Source organism: Schistocerca piceifrons, chromosome 5, assembly GCF_021461385.2.
Source record: "Schistocerca piceifrons isolate TAMUIC-IGC-003096 chromosome 5, iqSchPice1.1, whole genome shotgun sequence".
NCBI classification, from domain to species: domain Eukaryota; kingdom Metazoa; phylum Arthropoda; class Insecta; order Orthoptera; family Acrididae; genus Schistocerca; species Schistocerca piceifrons.
In genome coordinates this window covers 106,916,014-106,939,111 of record NC_060142.1, presented here as the reverse complement: position 1 = coordinate 106,939,111, position 23,098 = coordinate 106,916,014, and the positions used below count along the sequence as shown (strand labels likewise).

Genomic DNA, 23,098 nt, shown 5'->3' with positions numbered 1-23,098 from the left:
TCAGGAATCCGGAAAAACATCAAATCTCCGACATCTCTGGGGCCGGAAAAAGATCCTGCAAGAACGGGACCAACGTCGACAGAAGAGAATCATTCAACGTGACAGAAGTGCAACCCTTCCACAAATTGCTGCAAATTTAATGCTGGGCCATCAACAAATGTCAGCGTGCGAACCATTCAATGAAACACCATCGTTATGGGCTTTCGGAGCCGAAGGCCCACTCGTACCTTTGATGGCTGCATTACACAAAGCTTTACGCCTCACCTGTGCCTGTCAACATCGGCATTGGACTGTTGATGACTGGAATCATGTTGCCCGGTCGGACGAGTCTCTTTTCAAATTGTATCGAGTGCATGGACGTGTGAGGGTATGTATACAGCCACGTGAATCCGTTGACCCTACATGTCAACAGGAGACTGTTCAAGTTGGTGGAGGCTCTGTAATGGTGTGGGGCGTGGGCAGTTGGAGTAATATGGGACCCCTGAAACGTCTAGAGACGACTCTGACATGTGACACGTACCTAATCATCATGTGTGACCTCCTGCATCCATTCACGTCCAATGTGCATTCCGACGGACTTGGGCAATTCCAGCAGGACAATGCGACACCCCACACGTCCAGAACTGCTACAGAGTGACTCGAGGAACACTCTTCTGAGTTTAAAGACTTCTGATGGCCACCAAACTCCCCTGACATGAACACTACTGAGCATATCTGGGTTGCCTTGCAACGTGCTGTTCAGAAGAGATCTCCACGCCCTCGTGCTCTTACAGATTTATGGGCAGCCCTGCAGGATTCATGGTGTCAGTTCCCTCCAGCACTACTTCAGACATTAGTCGAGTCCTTAACACGTGGTGCTGTCGCACTTCTGCCTGCTCGCGGGGACTCTACACGATATTAGGAAGGTGTACCAGTTTCTTTAGCCTTGCCGCCAATGTCAGTACAGAGCCAGGAAGTAGCGATCATGCTGTCATCACAGCGACAGCAGTTAATAAAGTTAATAAATCAATCAAGAAATCTTAGAGCGTATTTTTGCTAGAAGGAGGAGGTAAGCAGTTGCTAGGATCCCACTTACACAATGAATGAACATCACTTATTCGAATTTTTATTTTGACTTTGGCATCGAAGATCGTACAACCAACAATTGTTATAGAAGTGTCATTGTAAGATACTAACACACAGTATAACTATAAAAGATACCCTAAAAGACGAATACCATAAAACCACCAGGTGTTACAGCAGTGCCAAGTTAACATTAGTGAAATTTTCACGCTAGAACAATGATGAGAATGTGGCGTACGAAGAAAAATTTGAAAAAAAAAAGAAAACAAAATTACGGCCCAGGTTTCGAACTGGGCCAGTTCCAGGGGAAAATGACGTTCACAGCAACTTACAACTGATAGCTGGACAACGGCTTCGTTCACAAGGAAGAGTTCTTAATGCAAAGTAAAACGTAATCGGGTGTCGCAACTTTTGAACGGGGCTGGTTCCAAGGGACGAAAAAACCCGCACAGCGTGCAGGTCAAAACTGGATACCGTTGTCTTTCAAATAGTTCACTAGCAACTAACGCCTCTATGCATCACACTGGTGAAGTAAAGCAGTTACACTTGTAGAGACGGGCTACAAGCCACTGTGATGTGGTTCAGATCACTCACCACCTTTGTGTGCTGATCACAGTGTCCAGAAGGGATGAGTTTCAACTGATACAGGTGAGCGGGATAACACCCGTGTCCCAACCACACGCGGATGAGAGAGATCACATGACGTCTATTAAGCCTCGCCGGGGTGAACCACGGCCGTGAGGAGACGTGCGGTCGTGTGGCCGCCAGGTGACCCTTATAGTGCTGGGATGCGTGGCATCCACAATTCTAGTCACGATAAGCTGCCTTCATGACAGCCGCGTTGCGGTCCGTACAAGGTATTTGTGTTGGCCGGAACATTCCTTCTATAATTCTCCTCTTAGTGAGGAGAATTCATTGCGGAGAGTGCCTTGCTGCACTTTCATCCAGAGTAAGCGGACGTCAATGACCAATGTCTGTGCGTCTGTTATGCCTTCTACAATCGAAGACATATGTCAGTCTGTCGACAGAAAAGTTTTCTGGGTTTGGTACCGCGTCATAATGTAAAAACTACAGCTGCTATAGAAAAACCAACGTTTCGGCCACGATTGCAGCGGCCTTCTTCTGGGTCTAATAAGAAGGCCGCTGCAATCGTGGCCGAAACGTTGGTTTTTCTATAGCAGCTGTAGTTTTTACATTATGACGCCGTACCAAACCCAGAAAACTTTTATGTCGACTGACTCTGGCCGCGGAAGCCTACGCAATTATATGTCAGTCTGTTTATGAAAAGCCGGATTTTGTAGTTTCTTCAACACGTTTCGAGTGTCTCTGAGGCTCAACACGAGCCAGAAGTGTGCATGTCAAAATAAATTGCCTCCCTGATGGCCAGCAACTACACCTTGTAGACAGATGATTCATGCAGCAGTACATACGTTTAGTATTTTGTGTCGTCTCATTGTCACTGTGGAGGTATAGCCTGGGAAGCAAGGAGAGGATGTTGGCAGGTGGCTGGTATCGTCTCTCTAAAACGGGTACTGCATGCATGTATTATTTGGTTCTTAATTCATAAGAGTAGAAAATTACTTAACTCAAGATAGTTCAGGTCTCCGTGACAGACCAAGTTAGCCTCTCTGCTGGTGAGGTACAAGTCCACTATGTACACTACCCTGGTCGCTATGTGCTGCCTGCGACTTCTGCGACTGCAAGTGACTGGTCTGCGACTGATGTCTCGGTGACTCCCTGGATGACAGGGCCCTCCAGTCTGCGGCGGCGGTCTAAATACTGGCAGCCGAGAGGGCGTTGGAGGCGCGTTTCTTGCGAGTTTGTCTTTGGCCTCTACCGATATTATCGAAAACTCTTTGCCACTTGGTGCACTGGCGCCAGCTTACACCAGCACATGGTATGTCGCTAAGGGGCTGGGCATGGCGTAACCCACACCCATCACTGCACGGGGTATCTGTGCGGTCTCAGGCGTCTTGTCACAGTCCTCGTGGCTCCCCCCCCCCTCCCCCCCCTCAGGGGTTTGGGTCTTCCCTCGGACGTGGGTGTGTGTGTTGTCCATAGCGTAAGTCAGTTTACCCTCCCCCCCCCCCCCCCCTCAGGGGTTTGGATCTCCCCTCGGACGTGGCTGTGTGTGTTGTCCATAGCGTAAGTTAGTTTAAGTTAGATTAAGTAGTGTGTAAGCTTAGGCACCGATGACCTTAGCAGTTGGGTCCTATAAGATCTTACCACAAATTTACAAATTTACCACACCCATCTCACCTTTAGTGCTATCTGCATAGGTGCAAGTGTCATGTGGCCAACGTTGGGTAGGGAATTGCTCCAGGTCGTGGTTAACGTTCGTGACTGTTCTGAAATCTGATGGCAAGTACGACGCTGGGGCTTTGGTGAAGAAAGTACCAAGCAGAGAGTGAAAACAAGGGTTTCTAGTCTTGTAGGATTAGCAGTAAAAGACGTCACCACTTCCTATAGCTGCGAATTAGAGTTCTGTTCGTCCTTGGTCTATGAGGTTCCTGCGTGAGTCCCCAGAACTGAACCACCAACTTAAGGGAGGCACACCAAATATCGAATACCGACTACAGAGAAAATTATCGGAAAACATCTGCCAAAGTTTGGTGAGAGGCATTGCAAACGCTTCCACCACCAATGAATTGGTGGGAGTTGATATCGTGGCCCCAAGAACAAGACGAAACCCGCTGAAATGGAGGACATCGAGTCTACGCAAAGTCGATTTCGTCGCGTTGCGGTAGGCGACGCCGCCGTAATCGAAGGCAGGACGGATCAAGACCTGATACATAGTTAAGATTACCGTCAGTTCTGCTTCCCACCGTACTCTAGGAAGCAGTCGCAATACATTCACAGAGTGTTCCACCTTATCCATGAGGTACGCAACACGACTGGTCCGAGTCAGTTTGCAGCCAAAGACGGAAAGTAGCGTAGAGCGTGTCTGAACAGGAAGATTCTACGGGCTATGTTCCAGTTCACATGGGAAGTAATAGCGTCGTTTTCTCGTGAATGTGTATCATTTAGTTCCTTTTGATGGACGTAGAGGATTTATTGGAAAAACTTAAACGGATTGTTAATCGCGCTCTGGAGAAGTATGTGCAGAGTAAGTGGATGAAGGACAGGAGAGACCCGCCTGGTTTACTAACAAAATTAGGGAATTCTCAGGAAACAACTACTGTTGTAATTTCGATTCAAAAGAGAAGACGCAAATGACGACAGGCAAAAGTTACCACAGATTCCGCCGTCTGTAATAAGATCTATGCCACAACTACCACAGTCGTACCTTGACAACAGATCTAGTCGAGAACCCAAGAAAATTCGGGTCTATGTAAAACCGCAAGATGGGTGTAAGGCTTCTTTCCCGTCACTCGTCGACAAGCCTGGCATGGTAATAGAAGATAGTGAAGTGAAAGCTGAAGTTTTAAATTTTGCGTTTCAGAAGTCGTTCTCGCATACCGGGGTTTGACCATTGCATGGACTCCCCTCTGGAGGACACAGTACGAGTAATAGGCGTCCCTGCCGTAGAGAAGCGGCATCTGGTCCCTTATGTAGCCTGGACGTATCGCGGATCTCCTGCCCAGCGCCAAGTCCCAAAGGTGACTCCCGTAGATAAGTAGGGTAAAAGAACGGACACCGCTAAATATTGGCATTGGTCTGGTACGGAACAAATATTGTCAGTTTGGAGTATAATAAGGTTGCCGAATATGAGAAAAGCTCTCGTCCACAAATGAGCACGGTCTTAGAACGCATCACTCGTGCGAAACTCAGCTTGCCTTCTTCTCACATATATTCTGCGGATTATGGTTGAAGGGCAACAGGCAGATCTCATATTCCTAGTCTCCGAAAACCGTTTGGCGTGATGCCCCACTGCAGACTATTAAAGAAGGCACGAGCATATGGAATAGGTTCCCAGATACGTGAGTGGGTCGAAGAACTTCTTACGTAAATGAATTTATGGTGTTTGTTCTTTCGGGCATGTCTCAAAGAACAGACACCAAAGCCGGCCGGTGTGGCCGTGCGGTTATAGGCGCTTCAGTCTCGAACCGCGTGACCGCTACGGTCGCAGGTTCGAATCCTGCCTCGGGCATGGATGTGTGTGATGTCCTTAGGTTAGTTAGGTTTAAGTAGTTCTAAGTTCTAGGGAACTGATGACCACAGATGTTAAGTCCCATAGTGCTCAGAGCCATTTGAACCATTTTTTGAACAGACACCAAACGGAAACAGCAGCTGTGATACACATTATGTGAATTGAAGGTAGGGAGGGAAGAGACGGAAGGAAAGGGAAGGAACTGACGATGTCATCTGTATCCGGACATCATTCGGAATCCGCATCGACGACTTAAAAAGTTTTGAAGTTATAGAACCCAGTATGTTGCATAACGGGAGTAGGATTCGTTATGAATAGGAAGGTCGGGCAGAGAGTGTGCTACTGTGGACAATTCAGTGATAGAGTTGTTGTTATCAGAATCGACAGCAAACCAACACCGACAACGATAGTCCAAGTATACATGCAGACGTCGCAAGCTGAAGACAAAGAGAGAGAAAGTATATGAGGATAGTGAAAGGATAATACAGTACGCATAGAGATGGAAACCTAAGTTACGGGGGACAGGAATGCAGTTCTAAGGGAAGGAGTAGAGGAGCGGGTCACAGAAGAATACGGGCCAGGACAAGGAATGAGAGGGGGAAAGACAAATTCAGTTCTGTAATAAATTTCAGCTAGTAAGAACGAACACTCTGTTCAAGAATCACAAGAGAAGGAGCTATACTAGGAAAAGGCAGGGTTATACCGGAATAATTCAGTCAGATTACACTATGGTCACGCAGTGATTCCGAAATCAGATACTGGATCATAAGCGTACCTAGGAGCAGATATAGACTGAGCTCACAATACAGTAGTGACGTAGAGTGGGCTGAAGAATCAATACACAAGGAAGATGGATAAGGAAATACTAAGGAATAAAGAGATACGATTGAAGTTGTCTAAGGCTATACATACAGCACTAAGGAATAGCTCAGTTGGCAGTTAAGTTGAAGAAGAACGAACATCTCTAAAAACGGCTGTCAAAGAAGTAGGAAGTAAAAACATAGGTAAAAAAAAGGTAACTGCGAATAAACCATAGGTAGCAGGGGAAATACTTCCGTTGATCGATGAAAGAAGGGAGTAGAGGAATGAAATAGATAGGAAGTCCAGTGAAAGTAATGGCTCTGAGCGATATGGGACTTAACATCTGAGGTCAGCAGTCCCCTAGAACTCAGAACTACTTAAATCTACCTAACCTAAGGACAACACACACATCCATGCCAGAGGCAGTATTCGAACCTGCGACCGTAGCAGCAGCGCGGTTCCGGACTGAAGCGCCTAGAACCGCTCGACCACAGCGGCTGGCTCCAGTGAAACTAAGACGAAATGGGTACATGAAAAATATGAAGAATTCGAAAAAGAAATGATTGTTTGTAGGACTGACTCAGCGTACAGGAAAGTCAAAACAATCCTCGGTGAAATTAAAAACAAGGGTGGTAACATTAACAGTGGAGCGGGGATTCAACTAATAAATGCAGAGGAGAGAGCGGATAGGCGGAAAAACTACAGTGAAAGTCTCTGTGAGGGGGTGAATTATCTGATGTGGTAGAAGAAGAAACAGGAGTCGATTTAGAAGAGACGGGAGATCCAGTATTAGAATCAGCATTTAGGAGAGTTTTGGAGGACTGAAGATCAAATAAGGCTGAAGGGACGGATACTTTTCCATCAGAATTTCTAAAATCATTGGGGTAAATGGCAACAAAACGACTATTCACGTTGGTGTGTATAATGTATGAGTCTGGCTTTAGGAAAAATATCATCTACACAATTCCGAAGACTGCAAGAGCTGACAAGTGAGAGAATTATCGCACAATCACCTTAACAGCTCATGTATCCAAATTGCTAACAAGAATAATATACAGGAGAATGGAAACGAAAATTGAGGGTATGTTAGATGACGATCATTTTGGCTTTAAGAAAGGTAAAGGCACCGGATAGGTAATTCTGGCGTTGCGTTTGATAATGGGATCAAGATTAAAGAAGAATCAAGACAAGTTCACAGGATTTGTCGACCTAGAAAAAGAGTTCGACATTGTAAATTGGTACAAGACTTTCGGAATCCGGGGAAAATAGGGGTAAGTTATAGGGAGAGACGGGGGCTATACAATAGACACAAGAGGGAATAATAAGAGTGACGGTAAGAACAAAGTGCTTGGATTAAAAATGATGTAAGACAGGGATTAAGTCTTTCACTCCTACTGTTCAGTCTGTACATCGTAGAAGCAATGATGGATATAAAAGAAAGGTTCAGGAGTGGTATTAAAGTTGAAGGTGATAGGGTATCAATGATAAGATTCCTGAGTGAAAGTGAGGAAAAATTACATGAATTGCTGAATGGAATGAACAGTCCAATGAGTAGAGAATATGGACTGAGAGTAAATCGAAAAAAGGGGAAAGCAGTGAGGAGTAGCAGAGATGAGAACAGCTAGAAACTTAACACCAGGATTGATGGTCACGAGGTAGATGAAGTTAAGGAATTCTACTACTTACGCAGCAAAATAACCGAAGACGAATCGAGCAAGGAGGACATGAAATGCAGATCAGCAATGTCAAGAAGGGCATTCCTGGCCAAGAAAAGTCTACTGGTATCAAACACATAATTTGAGGAAGAAATTTCTGAGAATGTACGTTTGGAGCACAGCATGGTATGTTAGTGAAACATGGATTGTGGGAAAACTGGAACAGAAGAAACTCGAAGCATTTGAGGTGTGATATTATAGACGAATGTTGAAAATTAGGTGGACTGATAAGGTAAGGAATGAGGAGGTTCTGCGCAGAATCGGAGAGGAAAGGAATATGTGGAAAACACTGACAAGACGAAGGGACAGCATGATAGGGCGTCTATTAAGACATCAAGGAATGACTTCCATAGTACTAGAGGGAGCTGTAGTGGGCAAAAACTGTGGAGCAGGAGAGAGATTGGAATACATCCAACAGGTAATTGAGGACGTAGATTGCAAGTGCTACGAGTACCGTCCGGAGTGCCGCAGGAAAGTGTGAAAGGACCGCCATTACTTTCTGTATATATAAATGAGCTGATGGAAAGGGTATGCAGCAGACTGCTGTTGTTTGCTCAAAAAATGGTTCAAATGGCTCTGAGCACTATGGGCCTTAACATCTGAGGTCATCAGTCCCATAGAGTTAGAACTACCTAAATCTGACTAACCTAAGGACATCACAAACATCCATGCCCGAGGCAGGATTCGGACCTGCGACCGTAGCAGTAGCGCGTTTCCGGACTGAAGCACCTAGAACCTCTCGGCCACAACGGCAGTTGTTTGCTGATGATGCTTTGGTATATGGGAAGGTGTCGACGTCGAGTGACTGTAGGGGGATACAAGTCGACTTAGACAATAGACAATACGAGGGCTATCCACAAAGTACATTACGTTTTCGTTTGTGTCCGTTAGGGGCGGGGCTACCGCGGCCATCTTGGTGTCATGGCATTCCGCCGCTCAGTCGGCATCCTGCCGTGCTAGTGATAGGTTCGTGCTGTACTCCGTTGAGTTACTGTGACAGTTTGAAGTGTCAGCGTTAGTTGAAAATGCCGCGAAGTGTGAAGTGCGTGCTGCAATAAGGTTTCTGACTGCAAACAACTGTATACCGATAGAAATCTATCGGCAGCTTTGTGAAGTGTATGGGGACAACATAATCACTGAAGGTGGAGTGCGTCAATGGGTCATAAAATTTAAAAATGGACGATCTAATGTTCACGACGAAGAGCGAAGTGGAAGACCCAGCATAGTGACTGCCGAACTTGTCGAAAAAGTCGATGCCGCGGTCCGTGAAAACCGTAATATCACAATAACGGATCTCTCTATGAGTTTTCCACAAATTTCACGAAGTTTGTTGCACGAAATCATTACCGAAAAGCTTGGTTACCACAAGTTTTGTGCAAGATGGATACCAAAAATCTTGACAGAGATTCACAAAAATCAGCGAATGGCTGCAGCGCTAACGTTTTTGGACGCTTACGAGAAAAATGGCGACTCATTACTCGATCGCATCGTTACTGGTGACGAAACATGGGTTAAGAATGTGAGCTACGAAACAAAATTGCAGTCAATGCAGTGGGGGCACACAAATTCCCCCCAAAAACCCAAGAAATGCATGCAGTCAATGTCGGCAAGGAAGGTGATGGCGACTGTCTTTTGGGACAGAAAAGGTGTGATTTTTGTGGATTTCCTGGAAAGAGGCACAACAATAAACTCTCAAAGGTATTGCCAAACTCTGCACAACCTCAGAAGAGCAAAACAAAACAAGCGCAGGGGAAAGTTGGGCTCAAAGATCTTGCTGATTCACGACAACGCCCGGGCCCACACGGCAAATACCACTCGTGAGGTTCTCGAATCTTTTAAGTGGGAGTTGTTTCCTCATCCGCCGTACAGTCCCGACCTGGCACCGAGCGACTTCCACTTATTCCCAGCAATGGAGAAGTGGTTGGCTATGCAGCGTTTTGATGACGACGCACAGCTTCAAGAAGAGGTAACCACGTGGTTGAAGGCGCAGGCGGCCGAATTTCACGACGAAGGAATTTCCAAGCTCGTCCATCGCTACGATAAGTGCCTTAATTTAAATGGCAACTATGTAGAAAAGTAGTATTTCAGTGTGGCTTTCATCTGTACATAATAAAAAAATTTCCAATACTTTATTTATTTTTAATTCCAAAACGTAATGTACTTTGTGGATAGCCCTCGTATTTCTAGTTGATGTGATGAATGGAAACTGGCTCTAAATGTATAAAACTGGAAGTTAATATAAATGAGTAGGAAAAACAATCGCATAATGTTGTAAGGCATTAGTCGTGTGCTGCTTGACGTAGTCACGTCGATAAAACACCCAGGCGTAGCTTTGCAAAGCAATGTGAAACGGAACGAGCGTGTAAGGACCATAGTAGGGAAGAAGAATGGTCGACGTCGGTTTGTTGTTGTTGTTGTGGTCTTCAGTCCTAAGACTGGTTTGATGCAGCTCTCCATGCTACTCTATCCTGTGCAAGCTTCTTCATCTCCCAGTACCTACTGAAACCTACATCCTTCTGAATCTGCTTAGTGTATTCATCTCTTGGTCTCCCTCTACGATTTTTGCCCTCCACGCTGCCCTCCAATACTAAGTTGGTGATCCCTTGATGCCTCAGAACATGTCCTACCAACCGATCCCTTCTTCTAGTCAAGTTGTGCCACAAACTCCTCTTCTCCCTAATTCTATTCAATACCTCCTCATTAGTTATGTGACTTCGGTTTATTGGAAGAATTATAGGATAGGGGACAGCGTACAGAAAAATAATGCGACCCATTCTTGGGTATTTGGGATCCCCACGAGGTCGGTTTACATCTACATCTACATAGATACTCCGCAGGCGACTGTACGGTGCGTGGCGGAGGGTACCCTGTACCACTACTTGTCATTTCTCCTCCTGTTCCACTCACAAACACAGTGAAGGAAAAACGACTGTCTGCACGCCTCCGTATGAGCCCTAGTTTCTCGTATCTTATCTGCATGGTACATACGCGCTATGTGTGTTGACTGCAGTAGAATCACTCGGCAGTGAGCTTCAAATCCAGTTCTCTAAATTTAAAGGAAGACGTGGAAGCAATTCAGAGGCGGGGTGCTGGAAATGTTACCGGTAGGTTCGATAAACAAGAAAGTGTTATGAAGGTGACTTGGGAACTACAATGGGAATCTCTATAGGGGACGATACGATCTTTTCGAGGAGCACTATTTAGAAAATTTAGAGGATACTGCTGAACGATTGTAATGCCGCCAACGTACATTTCGCTTAAGGACAACGAAGATAAGGTAAGAGATATTAGGATCCATACGGAGGCACATAGATAGCCTTTTTTTCCCCCATATTTGCGAGAGGATCAGGAAAGGACATGACTGCTAGTGGAACAACGTAGTTTACGCTCCACCCTATACGACGGATTGCTCGGTATTTATGTAGATGTAACATCCTTACATCTGCACACGACAGAAAACACAATACATCTTCCAGGAGATTTCAGATTAACGCGCACTCCCCAGCTGAGTGAAAATTCATTGTAGACATTTTTTATTCATGCGTACACTGTACAATACAATTTCACGTGGTGATTTTATTGATTTTTAACGTTTAAGGTTGTATGTTGCAGGCGGCCGCTGTTGAATCATCAGCTACTCGCCTATCACGAGCGGTACCTCGCCTTTCATGACGAGCTTAGTGCACTATGCGAGCAGCAACATCCGAAGTCATCACAAATGTTCGCTCTCGCCGACGCACTGTACTCCTTCTGTCGTAACAATTGGATCGAAACAGCTCGGATATTTAACGAAGGCAATTCATCCCATATCTACACTGTAGGTAAGTTTATCACTGGACTGATCATTTCATATTAATTCACTGATGACTTTCCACTGCGTTCTAACTGGAGGTGCGAATTTCAAAAATCTGTTTGGGTACCTAGTTTAGGATCTTCCGTCATTTTCAATGCCACGCAAGATAACTGCTGATGCTAACTACTTCAATACAACGGGTTATTGGTTCGTGTACTACACAGGCTACAACAAAACAATTGTAATTTGTGTAGAGGATATAAGAAGAAACAGTTATTAATGCGACAAAAATTTCACAGTTGCACCGTTTTGCCACCAGGGAGGTTTTGACGCTAGTGATTTTCTGAGACGGTGTTCAAAGTGCCGTGTGATGAATGTTGTTTAGAGATGTTTCTCAAAACGTCATCCGATTACAACAATGCACAACTGCCATCCGCCTGCTAATCATTGTCTGCCACGCTCAGAACAACCAGATGTTCCAATAATAACGGCTGCAGCTTCAGGAAAGCGGTCAGGGAGCCCTTCTGGAATGCGTGTCGGTGTCTCGCACACAAGACGCTTCGCGTCTCTCCACAAAAAAAATCCCTAGGAGGTCAGCAACATCTCCAAACCAACGTTAAACACATGGCAGACTAAACACCACGTCTGACCATCACTGTCGTCAAAATCCTTATGATTTAGAGAGGGGAAACGATTCACATGTGAAAATTGTGTCAGAAAAAAAAGTATTTCTTTTCGTATCCGCTAAACACTCTAAAACTTAGAATATGTAGTTTTTTTGATACCATAAATATGACATGTTTTAAAATGACAACTTGAGCCTGTAACGCAACTGGTACAGAAGGAAAGTAATTATTTGTTAATGTTGTAATCGGTGTAGCGCTCTAAATTTCTGTTACATGTAGTGTGTATAACGTTACCCATAATTTTTCTTCTTTTATGAATAATATTGCGATTTTGTAATTGAATAGATAATTGTAGAAGGCAAACTATCACTATTGTTCTTATAAAAGTACTCAAAGACCTGAGTCGAAACAAGACCACGGGAGTAGACAACATTCCATTAGAACTACTGACGACCTTGGGAGAGCCAGTCCTGACAAAACTCTACCATCTGGTGAGCAAGATGTATGAGACAGGCGAAATTCCCTCATACTTCAAGAAGAATATAATAATTCCAATCCCAAAGAAAGCAGGTGTTGACAGATGTGAAAATTACCGAACTATCAGTTTAATAAGTCACAGCTGCAAAATACTAACGCGAATTCTTTGCAGACGAATTGAAAAACTGGTAGAAGCCGACCTTGGGGAAGATCAGTTTGGATTCCGTAGAAATGTTGGAACACGTGAGCAAATTCTGAACTTACGACTTATCTTAGAAGAAAGATTAAGGAAGGGCAAACCTACGTTTCTAGAATTTGTAGACTTAGAGAAAGCTTTTGACAATGTTGACTGGAATACTCTCTTTCAAATTCTAAAGGTGGCAGGGGTAAAATACAGGGAGCGAAAGGCTATTTACAATTTGTACAGAAACCAGATGGCAGTTATAAGAGTCGAGGGGCACGAAAGGGAAGCATTGGTTTGGAAGGGAGTGAGACAGGGTTGTAGCCTCTCCCCGATGTTATTCAATCTGTATATTGAGCAAGCAGTAAAGGAAACAAAAGAAAAATTTGATGTAGGTATTAAAACCCATGGAGAAGAAATAAAAACTTTGAGGTTTGCCGATGACATTGTAATTCTGTCAGAGACAGCAAAGGACTTGGAAGAGCAGTTGAACGGAATGTACAGTGTCTTGAAAGGAGGATATAAGATGAACATCAACAAAAGCAAAACGAGGATAATGGAATGTAGTCGAATTAAGTCGGGTGATGGCGAGGGAATTAGATTAGGAAATGGGACACTTAAAGTAGTAAAGGAGTTTTGCTATTTGGGGAGCAAAATTACTGATGATGGTCGAAGTAGAGAGGATATAAAATGGAGACTGGCAATGACAAGGAAAGCGTTTCTGAAGAAGAGAAATTTGTTAACATCGAGTATAGATTTAAGTGTCAGGAAGTCGTCTCTGAAAGTATTTGTATGGAGTGTAGCGATGTATGGAAGTGAAACATGGACGATAAATAGTTTGGACAAGAGGAGAATAGAAGCTTTCGAGATGTGGTGCTACAGAAGAATGTTGAAGATTAGATGGGTAGATCGCATAACTAATGAGAAGATATTGAATAGAATTGGGGAGAAGAGGAGTTTGTGACACAACTTGACAAGAAGAAGGGTCCGGTTGGTAGGACACGTTCTGAGGCATCAGGGAATCACAAATTTAGCATTGGTGGGCAGTGTGGAGGGTAAAAATCGTAGAGGGAGACCAAGAGATGAATACACTAAGCAGATTCAGAAGGATGTAGGTTGCAGTAGGTACTGTGAGATGAAGAAGCTTGCACAGGATAGAGTAGCATGGAGAGCTGCATCAAACCAGTCTCAGGATTGAAGACCACAACAACAACAACAACAAATGTTAATACCATGAACTGTAATAAGACTGTGAAAACTCTGTTGACAATAGCTGTGGTGGTGAAGAATCACTTTCAATTTACTGTCAATGCGTTGCGTGCAAGCGAGAGAGTCATGCGCGATACACGCCACTGTACGGTATAGGTGGTCACACATTACGTAAAGCTTACTGCCCATCCGTCTGTGGGCAGGGGACTGTTGGGGGCGGAGTGTGGTGGGTGTGGCGGGCGGAGGGGGGGGGGGGGGAGGGAGGAGGCGCCAGCCAGGTGGAGGTGGAGGTGCGTATGTGGAAAGCTTCGCCACACTCGCACAGCTGACTGAATGTCCCGTATGAACCCCGTCCGAACAGACCCTGAATGTCCAACGGCACCGACCGACCGCAGTGTCATTCTTAGACCACAGGTGTCACAAGATGCAGATATCGAGGGACATGCGCCCAGCACATTACTACTCTGACCGTAGGCGGTTTTCGTGACCGGAAGAAGCTGCTTCCCTATCAAGTAGCTCCACAATCGTTCTCACAAGGGCTGAGTGCACCCCACTTGTCAACAGAGTTTGCCAGACTGGACAGTCACCTGTCCAAGTTCTAGCCAAGACCGACTGCGCTTAAATTCGGTGATCTGACAGGAAGTGGAGGACATAAATGTCAGGAAACGAAGAAAAAGCTGGAGTATATGGCTTAAACAACTGTGATAAAGGAATGATATAAACTACAATAGGGAAAAAGAAAAGTCTAATACGAAACTAATGTGCAAGAAAAATTTACATATTCCTCTAAACAACGGGAGATATTAGCATTTACCGTAAAATAGCACTGATGGGTAGCCATACGATGGAGTGTTGGTCAAAAAATGCAAGTATCGAGACTGACACACGAAAAATCTGCTCATAGAGCTGCATTATCATCTGAATGTACTTAAATATGTATGAGAATATCGCATCTAAATCTGGCTGACTATAAGTCATAAACAAAGCAACAAAAACCGTCTGCTGAGCTTAAAACCTAAGAAATAACAGCTTTTAACGGTAATTCGTTTGCAAAAACTGTTTAAGTTCTACAAGGAAATTCTGCTAGTGGCCACCCAAGTGGATGCGGAGCGTTTGAACAACAGCCTTACGTGGGAGATAAGAGGTAAAATAATATACCCTCTTTCTACTTGTACTGTTACGGGTGACGAATGTAAATTCTCCGTTGGAGTACTGGCTGAAAACGGCAGTTTCAAGACCAAGGCGTTTACAAAAAGTCTACTTATAAAGCTCGTGAGCTAGATGTTGTACATCAAGTAACATAATATCCATTTTTGGAAAAGTTTAAAATTGACTAACTGGTTTCAAGGCTAATTTGTTTGCAAAAATGTTTAACATAATGGGGTGCGAGCAGGTTGGTAATCCCTATCTTAAATTATACAGGGTGTTACAAAAAGGTACGGCCAAACGTTCACGAAACATTCCTCACACACAAAGAAAGAAAATATGTTATGTGGACATGTGTCCGGAAACGCTTACTTTCCATGTTAGAGCTCATTTTATTACTTCTCTTCAAATCACATTAATCATGGAATGGAAACACACAGCAACAGAACGTACCAGCGTGACTTCAAACACTTTGTTACAGGAAATGCTCAAAATGCCCTCCGTTAGCGAGGATACATGCATCCACCCTCCGTCGCATGGAATCCCTGATGCGCTGATGCAGCCCTGGAGAATGGCGTATTGTATCACAGCCGTCCACAATACGAGCACAAAGAGTCTCTACATTTGGTACCGGGGTTGCGTAGACAAGAGCTTTCAAATGCCCCTGTAAATGAAAGTCAAGAGGGTTGAGGTCAGGAGAGCGTGATGGCCATGGAATTGGTCCGCCTCTACCAATCCATCGGTCACCGAATCTGTTGTTGAGAAGCGACTGAAATGTGCAGGAGCTCCATCGTGCATGAACCACATGTTGTGTCGTACTTGTAAAGGCACATGTTCTAGCAGCACAGGTAGAGTATCCCGTATGAAATCATGATAACGTGCTCCATTGAGCGTAGGTGGAAGAACTAAAGTGAGCTCTAACATGGAAGTTAAGCGTTTCCGGGCACATGTCCACATAACATCTTTTCTTTATTTGTGTGTGAGGAATGGTTCCTGAAAGTTTGGCCGTACCTTTTTGTAACACCCTGTATAGAACTTATTCGTATGAAAAATACCTTTTATCAGAGTCTATTGGGAATAAAAATTCGTAAAAATGTGATTTGTAGATTACATACTTCTTGCCACTTTAACACAAGGATTTCTAAAGATATTGGTTAGTTTTGAGTCTTGCTTGTAGGCAGTCCATTGTTAGCTGTTGCTTTCACATATAACTGACTTTGTTAACAGCAAATAGTATTGACAAATACATACTGCCAGTCATATTCTGTCTAGCTAAATGCTGCTGCTGATGGCGCTTCATATTGGACATATGTACAGAAGATAAAATGACAGTGTGTATGCTATCGAATTATAAAAACTGAAATTGCTGGAAGAGTGGGGAGCTGAGCTTGCACGCCATTGTTGACCTGGGGCCTCTCACCGTAACGCCATTGGCCACAGGGAGAGAGGGAGGGATGATATCATCGTACAAGTGCCAGATGTTGGCATCGACGATTCTGGGAAAGCTGATTGTGATGACACCGATTCATGGAAAGTTGATGCTGATGTCAGCAATGTGGCCCAGAACTCCAAGTGACATCTGCTACAGCTGGGTAAAAGTTTTTGTTGGGAACGAAACAGATTGGAGAGCATGGCACTCATGAGAGACAAAATAGGGGACAAGGGCGTGTGGATGCGATGTCTTCTTTCCATGAAGCAGGCTGCTACAAAGCTTTTGCCAACAACTGTGTCTCTCGCCACGTCAAAACGGTAGCGCTTTAAGTCAGGCATCTTCTCGTCTCCAAGGTAACCAACAGCAAGACTGTAACGACACAGTAGCTGACAAATGCCTGGAGCTGAAAGCGATAACCTTTTACGACCTCGCAACGACCAGTTCTCAGCAAACCCCTTGCATCAAAAAATAGGTCTCCTGCCAACTGCTGAGAATGGCAGCGGCCAAATCCTGCCTGGTGGGACACTGCCAGCCAATAATGCCTTCGTTCGTTAGAGGTTCCCCATCCTGTCTGAGTGCCAGCTGTCGTAAGGAAAGACGTTTTCTGTATCAAGGTGCCTCTTTGAAGAAGTCTCAGCAGTTTAGATTTTCTGCAGACTCAGCAGAGAATTTACTAATTTCTCTCATAGTGGTCGTATAATAGATCAGATCCAGATATTGTTCTGCAGTACACATGGAATCTGGCTCCTACTGCCTCTTTATTGTCCCATTTTTCTTTCAGGATGAAACGGGAAAGTAACGCACCACATTTCTTTTCTCAATGCTACAAACGTGAAGCGTTACGTAAGTGTTATTCGAAGTCTACTGAGTGAGCGCGCCAAGTTCGCGTCTCTTCCGACAGATAGCGTAGCTGCAGGACAGCTCCAAAGTGGCGTCCGTAGGTGACAAACAACGTGCCGTCATTGCATTTCTCACTGCGTAGAAATAAACTGTGGGGGTTATTTACAAACGCTTGTGGAAAGCCTATGGAGCATCTGCTGTCGACAGAAGTATAATTAGTCACTGGGCACAGAGGGTGAGGTCAGCAGAAGGTGGTTCGGCTGACGTCCACGGTTTGCAGCGGTCACACCTGACATGTTGCAGCGAGCTGACGTTGTTCTTCGCATTACTACTCGGCAGTTGGTGCTGCATCCGTCAATCAGCAAAGGGAGTGTGGATGCAATTATCCGCACTCTTGGATATTCAAAAGTATGTGCAAGATGGGTCCCGCGGTGTCTAATGGTGGATCACAAATCGCACACATAAAACATTTGTCTTCATTTGTTGCAACGTTTTGAAGCTGAGGGGGAGGCCTTCTTGTGCCGGTTTGTTACAGGTGATGAAACCTGGGTTCACCATGTTGAGCCCAAAACAAAACGACAGTCGATGCTATGGCGCCATTCTCAGTTCCCATAAAAGAAAAAATTCAAAGCAACAGCTTCCACCGGTGAGGTCATGATTACAGCGTTGTGGGACTGAGGAGGTGTGATTCTCATTGACGTGATGCCAAGAGGCGGTGCCATTAACTCAAAAGCGTATGTCCAAACATTAACAAGACTCAAGACGCGCTTCCGGTTATTTTAGCGCAACAGTAAGTCAGGTGGTTTGCTGCAACACGGTAACATTTTGCCTCACCCAAGTCTGACGATTGTTAAACACATCGCAAAACAGTTTTAGACTGCGTTACCCCATCCACCTTACAGCCCTCATCTAGCACCCTCGCACTTCCACTTGTTTGGGCCATTAAAGGATGTCATTCGTAGAAGGCATGGATGTGGAGGTGATTCACACAGTGAAGCATTGGCTCCACCACCAGGACACCCAACTGTTTCGCGCTGGAGTAAGGCCATAGAACGGGATGGGGATTACGTGGAAAATTAGGGTGTGTAGATAAAATGTCATTCTTTCGTGTGTGGAATTCTCATTATGTTCAATAAAGAATTGTTGAAGAAAAAAAATAGTGCATTACTTTCAGGGAAACTCTCGTAAAACCATTTTATAACATTTCGACGGCTTCAGCCTTCACTTTGAAGACTTGCGTTCTTGATTCAGTGAACAGTCTGCTTCAACTCCAATGATAGGTACGATATACTCTTTTCTGTAGTGCTGTGTGCCATTTAGTTAACATCACAAAAAGCACTAGGCACTTCGTGGCTGAAACTAATTCACTTGCGTTCCTCCACAACCCTCGTGTCAGATATGCCAGTTTGTTTTATATTAGTACTGCCATTGTTTGTCAAATGTTTATTCATAACTTTAGTAGAATAAATGAAGTAATTGTAATTCATTTCTTATCCAGCAGCTGTAGGACTCGCAATTAATTATTTTGTGGGGTAGTAAAGTAACTTACCTCAGAGAGAGGACCTCTTTCATATTTAGACATAAATATAATAACCATATCCAAGTCACCCCTAGCAGCAACGTAAACCCGTTTGTACAAGCATGTGCAAGAAACAATTGAATGAGAACGTCAGTTCGTTAAGAGTTTATTCATTTGAGTCTAATCAAGACCACTGTCTCAGAGGGCTTCTTGTATGTCCAATGTAGGCTCATGATGCTAGGGGGTCACATATTCTTTTCTTTGCAGGTATTCTCTCTCAAGAAGTTCCAGCTAACGCCATCTCGTCTTGAAGAAATACTACGACTCTGGGCATGGTTGTCCACGTGCAAATAAAATAACAAACCCACACAATTTTCTGCTCTTTTCTATATGGAATAACTCGTTTTATGGTTTTCATTCACGAGTGTCATTCATCAGTGAGAACACATATGGATGCATATAAATCCTCTGAAGTGGTGTGTGACACTACACTGTCCACGGTCCTTTTGCTGTTGATAGGTCCTGATGTCTGCCAGATTTTGCACTAATTTACCCAGATGACTACTGGAGACTCAGTTAACTATTATACTTCTCAAACCTGGCTCAGCTGTGGCATTTCCACATCGACAAATCATTGCCAGACGCGACACAAGTCATATGTCAAAGAGGAAATCTTAAGAGAAAACATCCTGAATCTTAGATCTCTGGAGTTGCAGTCCAAACACTTAACCATTCGGCAACTGAGTAGTAGGCCTCCCAGTTGCTCCTACTGTAGCAACTTTAACGTATATATATAGGAAGTTGCTGTCACAGAAATTGTGCATAAATTGTTCAGTGTGACATAAGTTTTTTCTTAAATCGTCCGCTAATGGAATTTGTTGAACTTTTCGTTAACCCTCCCGAGCTAACTAAACATGCTCGGTCATGTTTCTTAATTCAACATGTCGAGGTCTCTTGGCTGACGAACAAAACTGAAGTTTTGCAAAACGACGAGAACATAGAAAGCGTTATCTTTCACACAATATGTCTGAAAGTCTCTGAGTCCCTAGATCAAAACTATATACTCTTTATTGGCCTATTTGTATACATTGAAGAGCCAAAGAAACCGGTACACCTGCCTAATATCGTGTAGGGCCCCCGCGAGCACGCACAAGTGCCGCAACACGACGTGGAATGGACTCGACTAATGTCTGAAGTAATGCTCAAGCGATGTGACGCCATGAATCCTGCAGGGCTGTCCATAAATCCGTAAGGGAACAAGAGGGTGGAGACCCCTTGTGAACACCACGTTGCAAGGCATCCCATATATGCTCAATAATGTTAATGTCTGTGGAGTTTGGTGGGCAGCGGAAGTGCTTCAACTCAGAAGAATGTTCCTGGAGCCACTCTTTGGCAATAGTGAACGTGTGGCGCTTCTACCCCAGTCGGAGGGTCGAGTCCTCCCTAGGGCATGGCTGTGTGTGTTGTCCTTAGCATAAGTTACTTTATGTTAGATTAAGTAGTGTGTAAGTTTAAGGACCGATGACCTCAGCAGTGTGGTCCCATAAGATCTTACCACAAATTTCCAAAAAATCTGTGGACGTGTGGAGTGTCGTATTGTCCTGCTGGAATTTCGTCAGAATGCACAATGGACATGATTGGATGCAGGTGATCAGACAGGATGCTTACTTTAGCGTCACCTCTCAGAGTCGTGTCTAGACGTATCAGGGGACCAGTATCACACTAGCTGCATACGGCTCACAATTACAGAGCCTCCACTAGCTTGGACAGTCCCATGGTGACATATGGGGTCCATGGATTCATGAGGTTGTCTCGATACCCGTACACGTCCATCCGCGCGATACAATTTGAAACGAGACGAGTCCGACCAGGCAACATGTTTCCAATCATCAACAGTCCAATGTCGCTGTTGACGGGTCCAGGCAAGGCGTAAAGCTTTGTGTCGTGCAGTCATCAAGTGTACACGAGTGGGTCTTCGGCTCCGAAAGACCATATCGATTATGTTTAGTTGAACGCACATTGACAGTTGTTGATGGCCCAGCACGGAAATGTGCAGCAATCTGCGAAAGGGTTGCACTTCTGTCACGATTCTCTTCAGTCGCCATTGGTCCCGTTCTTGGAGGATCTTTTTCCGGCCACATTCTTGTTGGAGATTTGCTGTTTTACGACGTTCCTGATATTCACGGTATACTCGTGGTTCAAATGGCTCTGAGCACTATGGGACTTAACTTCTGAGGTCATCAGTCCCCTAGAACTCAGAACTACTTAAACCTAACGACATCACACACATCCATGCCCGAAGCAGGATTCGAACCTGCGACCGTAGCGGTTGCGCGGTTCCAGACTGTAGTGCCTAGAACCGTTCGGCCACTCCAGCCGGCGGTACGCTCGTGAAATCCCCACTTCATCGCTGCCTCGGAGATGCTGTGCCCCATTGCTCGTGCGCCGACAATAACTCCACGTTCAAACTCGCTTAAATCTTGACAACCTGCCATTGTATCCGCAGTAACTTACCTGAGAACTGCGCCAGTTACTTGTTGTCTTATGTAGGCCTTGCCGACCACAGCGCTGTATTCTGCCTGTTCACATATCTCTGTACTTGAATACGCATGCCTATATCAGTTTCTCTGGAGCTCGAGTACAGGAAAACACGTATCTAGTGGTTCAGTATGGGAACAATGGTGCCTTACAGGGAGATCCGCGTGTAGGCGTAATTTTGCATTAGTTTTCTAGCGTGGGCCACTTGGGACTTATTTATTCCTCGTAAGCATTAGTCTGCGAGTTTAAGCGCTAACTATGTTTTTAGTTCGTTGAATACATGTACCCTTCAAAATGTTTGGTCCATATGAGTATCGCAATGACATCCCAGCCCATACAAAGTGAGGGGTGTTCCTTCCCATCTCTTGCACGTAATGGGAATTTCCTTAGACCACATAATAATGTTCCTCATGTGTGGTTCAAGCACTATGGGACTTAACATCTGAGGTCATCAGTCCCCTATAACTTACAACTACTTAAACCTAACTAACCTAAGGACATCACACACATTCGTGCCTAAGGCAAGATTCGAACCTGCGACCGTAGCAGTCGCGCGGTTCCGGACTGAAGCACCTAGAACCGCTCGGCCACAAAGGCCGGCTCCTCATGTGTGAATTGCGATGTTTCGGATATTGGAAAGAAACACTCATGAGCGAGGCACAGCAATAATTGTGCAGCACTGCACGGCAGGATGCAAGTCGTTGCTCGAAGTCGTTGCACGTACAATTCGTTTACAAACATCAATCTAAATTTTTCCAAAGAAAACTCCACGCTGGCTGTATCAAATTTAAAAATGAGTCAGGCCGTGTCCGCTGCCGGGCGGTTCCTTTCAGCTTGCACGGTCATTGCCGCTCCCATCATTTAAAAAGTTTTTAAAAATATTTTTAAATTTTTACTATCGCTTTCACCAGATGACGGTATATTGGACGTGAATGGTGGGGAGTGGCTACAGGGCAATGTTCAACGTTACCATGTTATAAATAGCGTATGTTGCCTGAGGATGCACCGATAAGTGGTGCGAAACCGGTCGCAGATTTAATAAAAATCATTGATACAGCCAGCGCGGAATTTTCTTTGGAAAAATGTCGAAGTTTGGCTGTGGTTGCCCGCACTATAAAACAACATGTTATCAACCTAAATGCTTTCAAATATTTTTTAGTGTGGCCACTTATTGTTGACTGTAGTGTTTGAAGTACAACTGCTCGTTTGCGAATATGTTTCACTGCAGACTGCTCAGTGTAGATACGGATGGCGGCACAAGCTTCCTCTCTCGTTTTCTTACACCCACAACGAGGTTTGCCTTTGACACTGCCTGATAAAGCACCACATGTCTCTAACCTGGCAGCGTCAATTTACGAAGTGCACAGCGGCAAATGTTCTTATTATTTCTCTCACTACCTGCCTTATATGCGGACTTCCGTGCTGCCACACACACACACACACACACACACACACACACACGCGCGCGCGCGCTATTACTTGCTACTGTACGTCGTCAACTAGAACAATACAATAATGAAACAAGATGTGGTGTGCGTACTGTTAGACCTTCAGTACACACACCATCAGATTATTTGACTGGTCGCTCTAACGTAGTAGGCGAGTGTCAGCAATATGTCTCGTGGTCTTATCGTGGCGTGTTTATCTTCTGCCGTTAGGTCAGACGATA

General features: G+C 44.7%; 1 protein-coding gene across 1 annotated transcript in view; it reads left to right on the top strand.

Annotated features, from left to right (window-relative positions):
- Positions 1-19,236, top strand: part of LOC124798523 — a 53,269-nt gene extending 34,033 nt beyond the window's left edge. The window contains exons 3-4 of the mRNA XM_047261968.1: positions 11,281-11,489; positions 19,159-19,236. Of these exons, the coding sequence (XP_047117924.1) occupies positions 11,281-11,489; positions 19,159-19,202 (253 nt within the window). The 3' untranslated portion in view covers positions 19,203-19,236. The remainder of the gene's footprint in view (positions 1-11,280; positions 11,490-19,158) is intronic.
- The last annotated feature ends 3,862 nt before the right edge of the window (positions 19,237-23,098 follow it).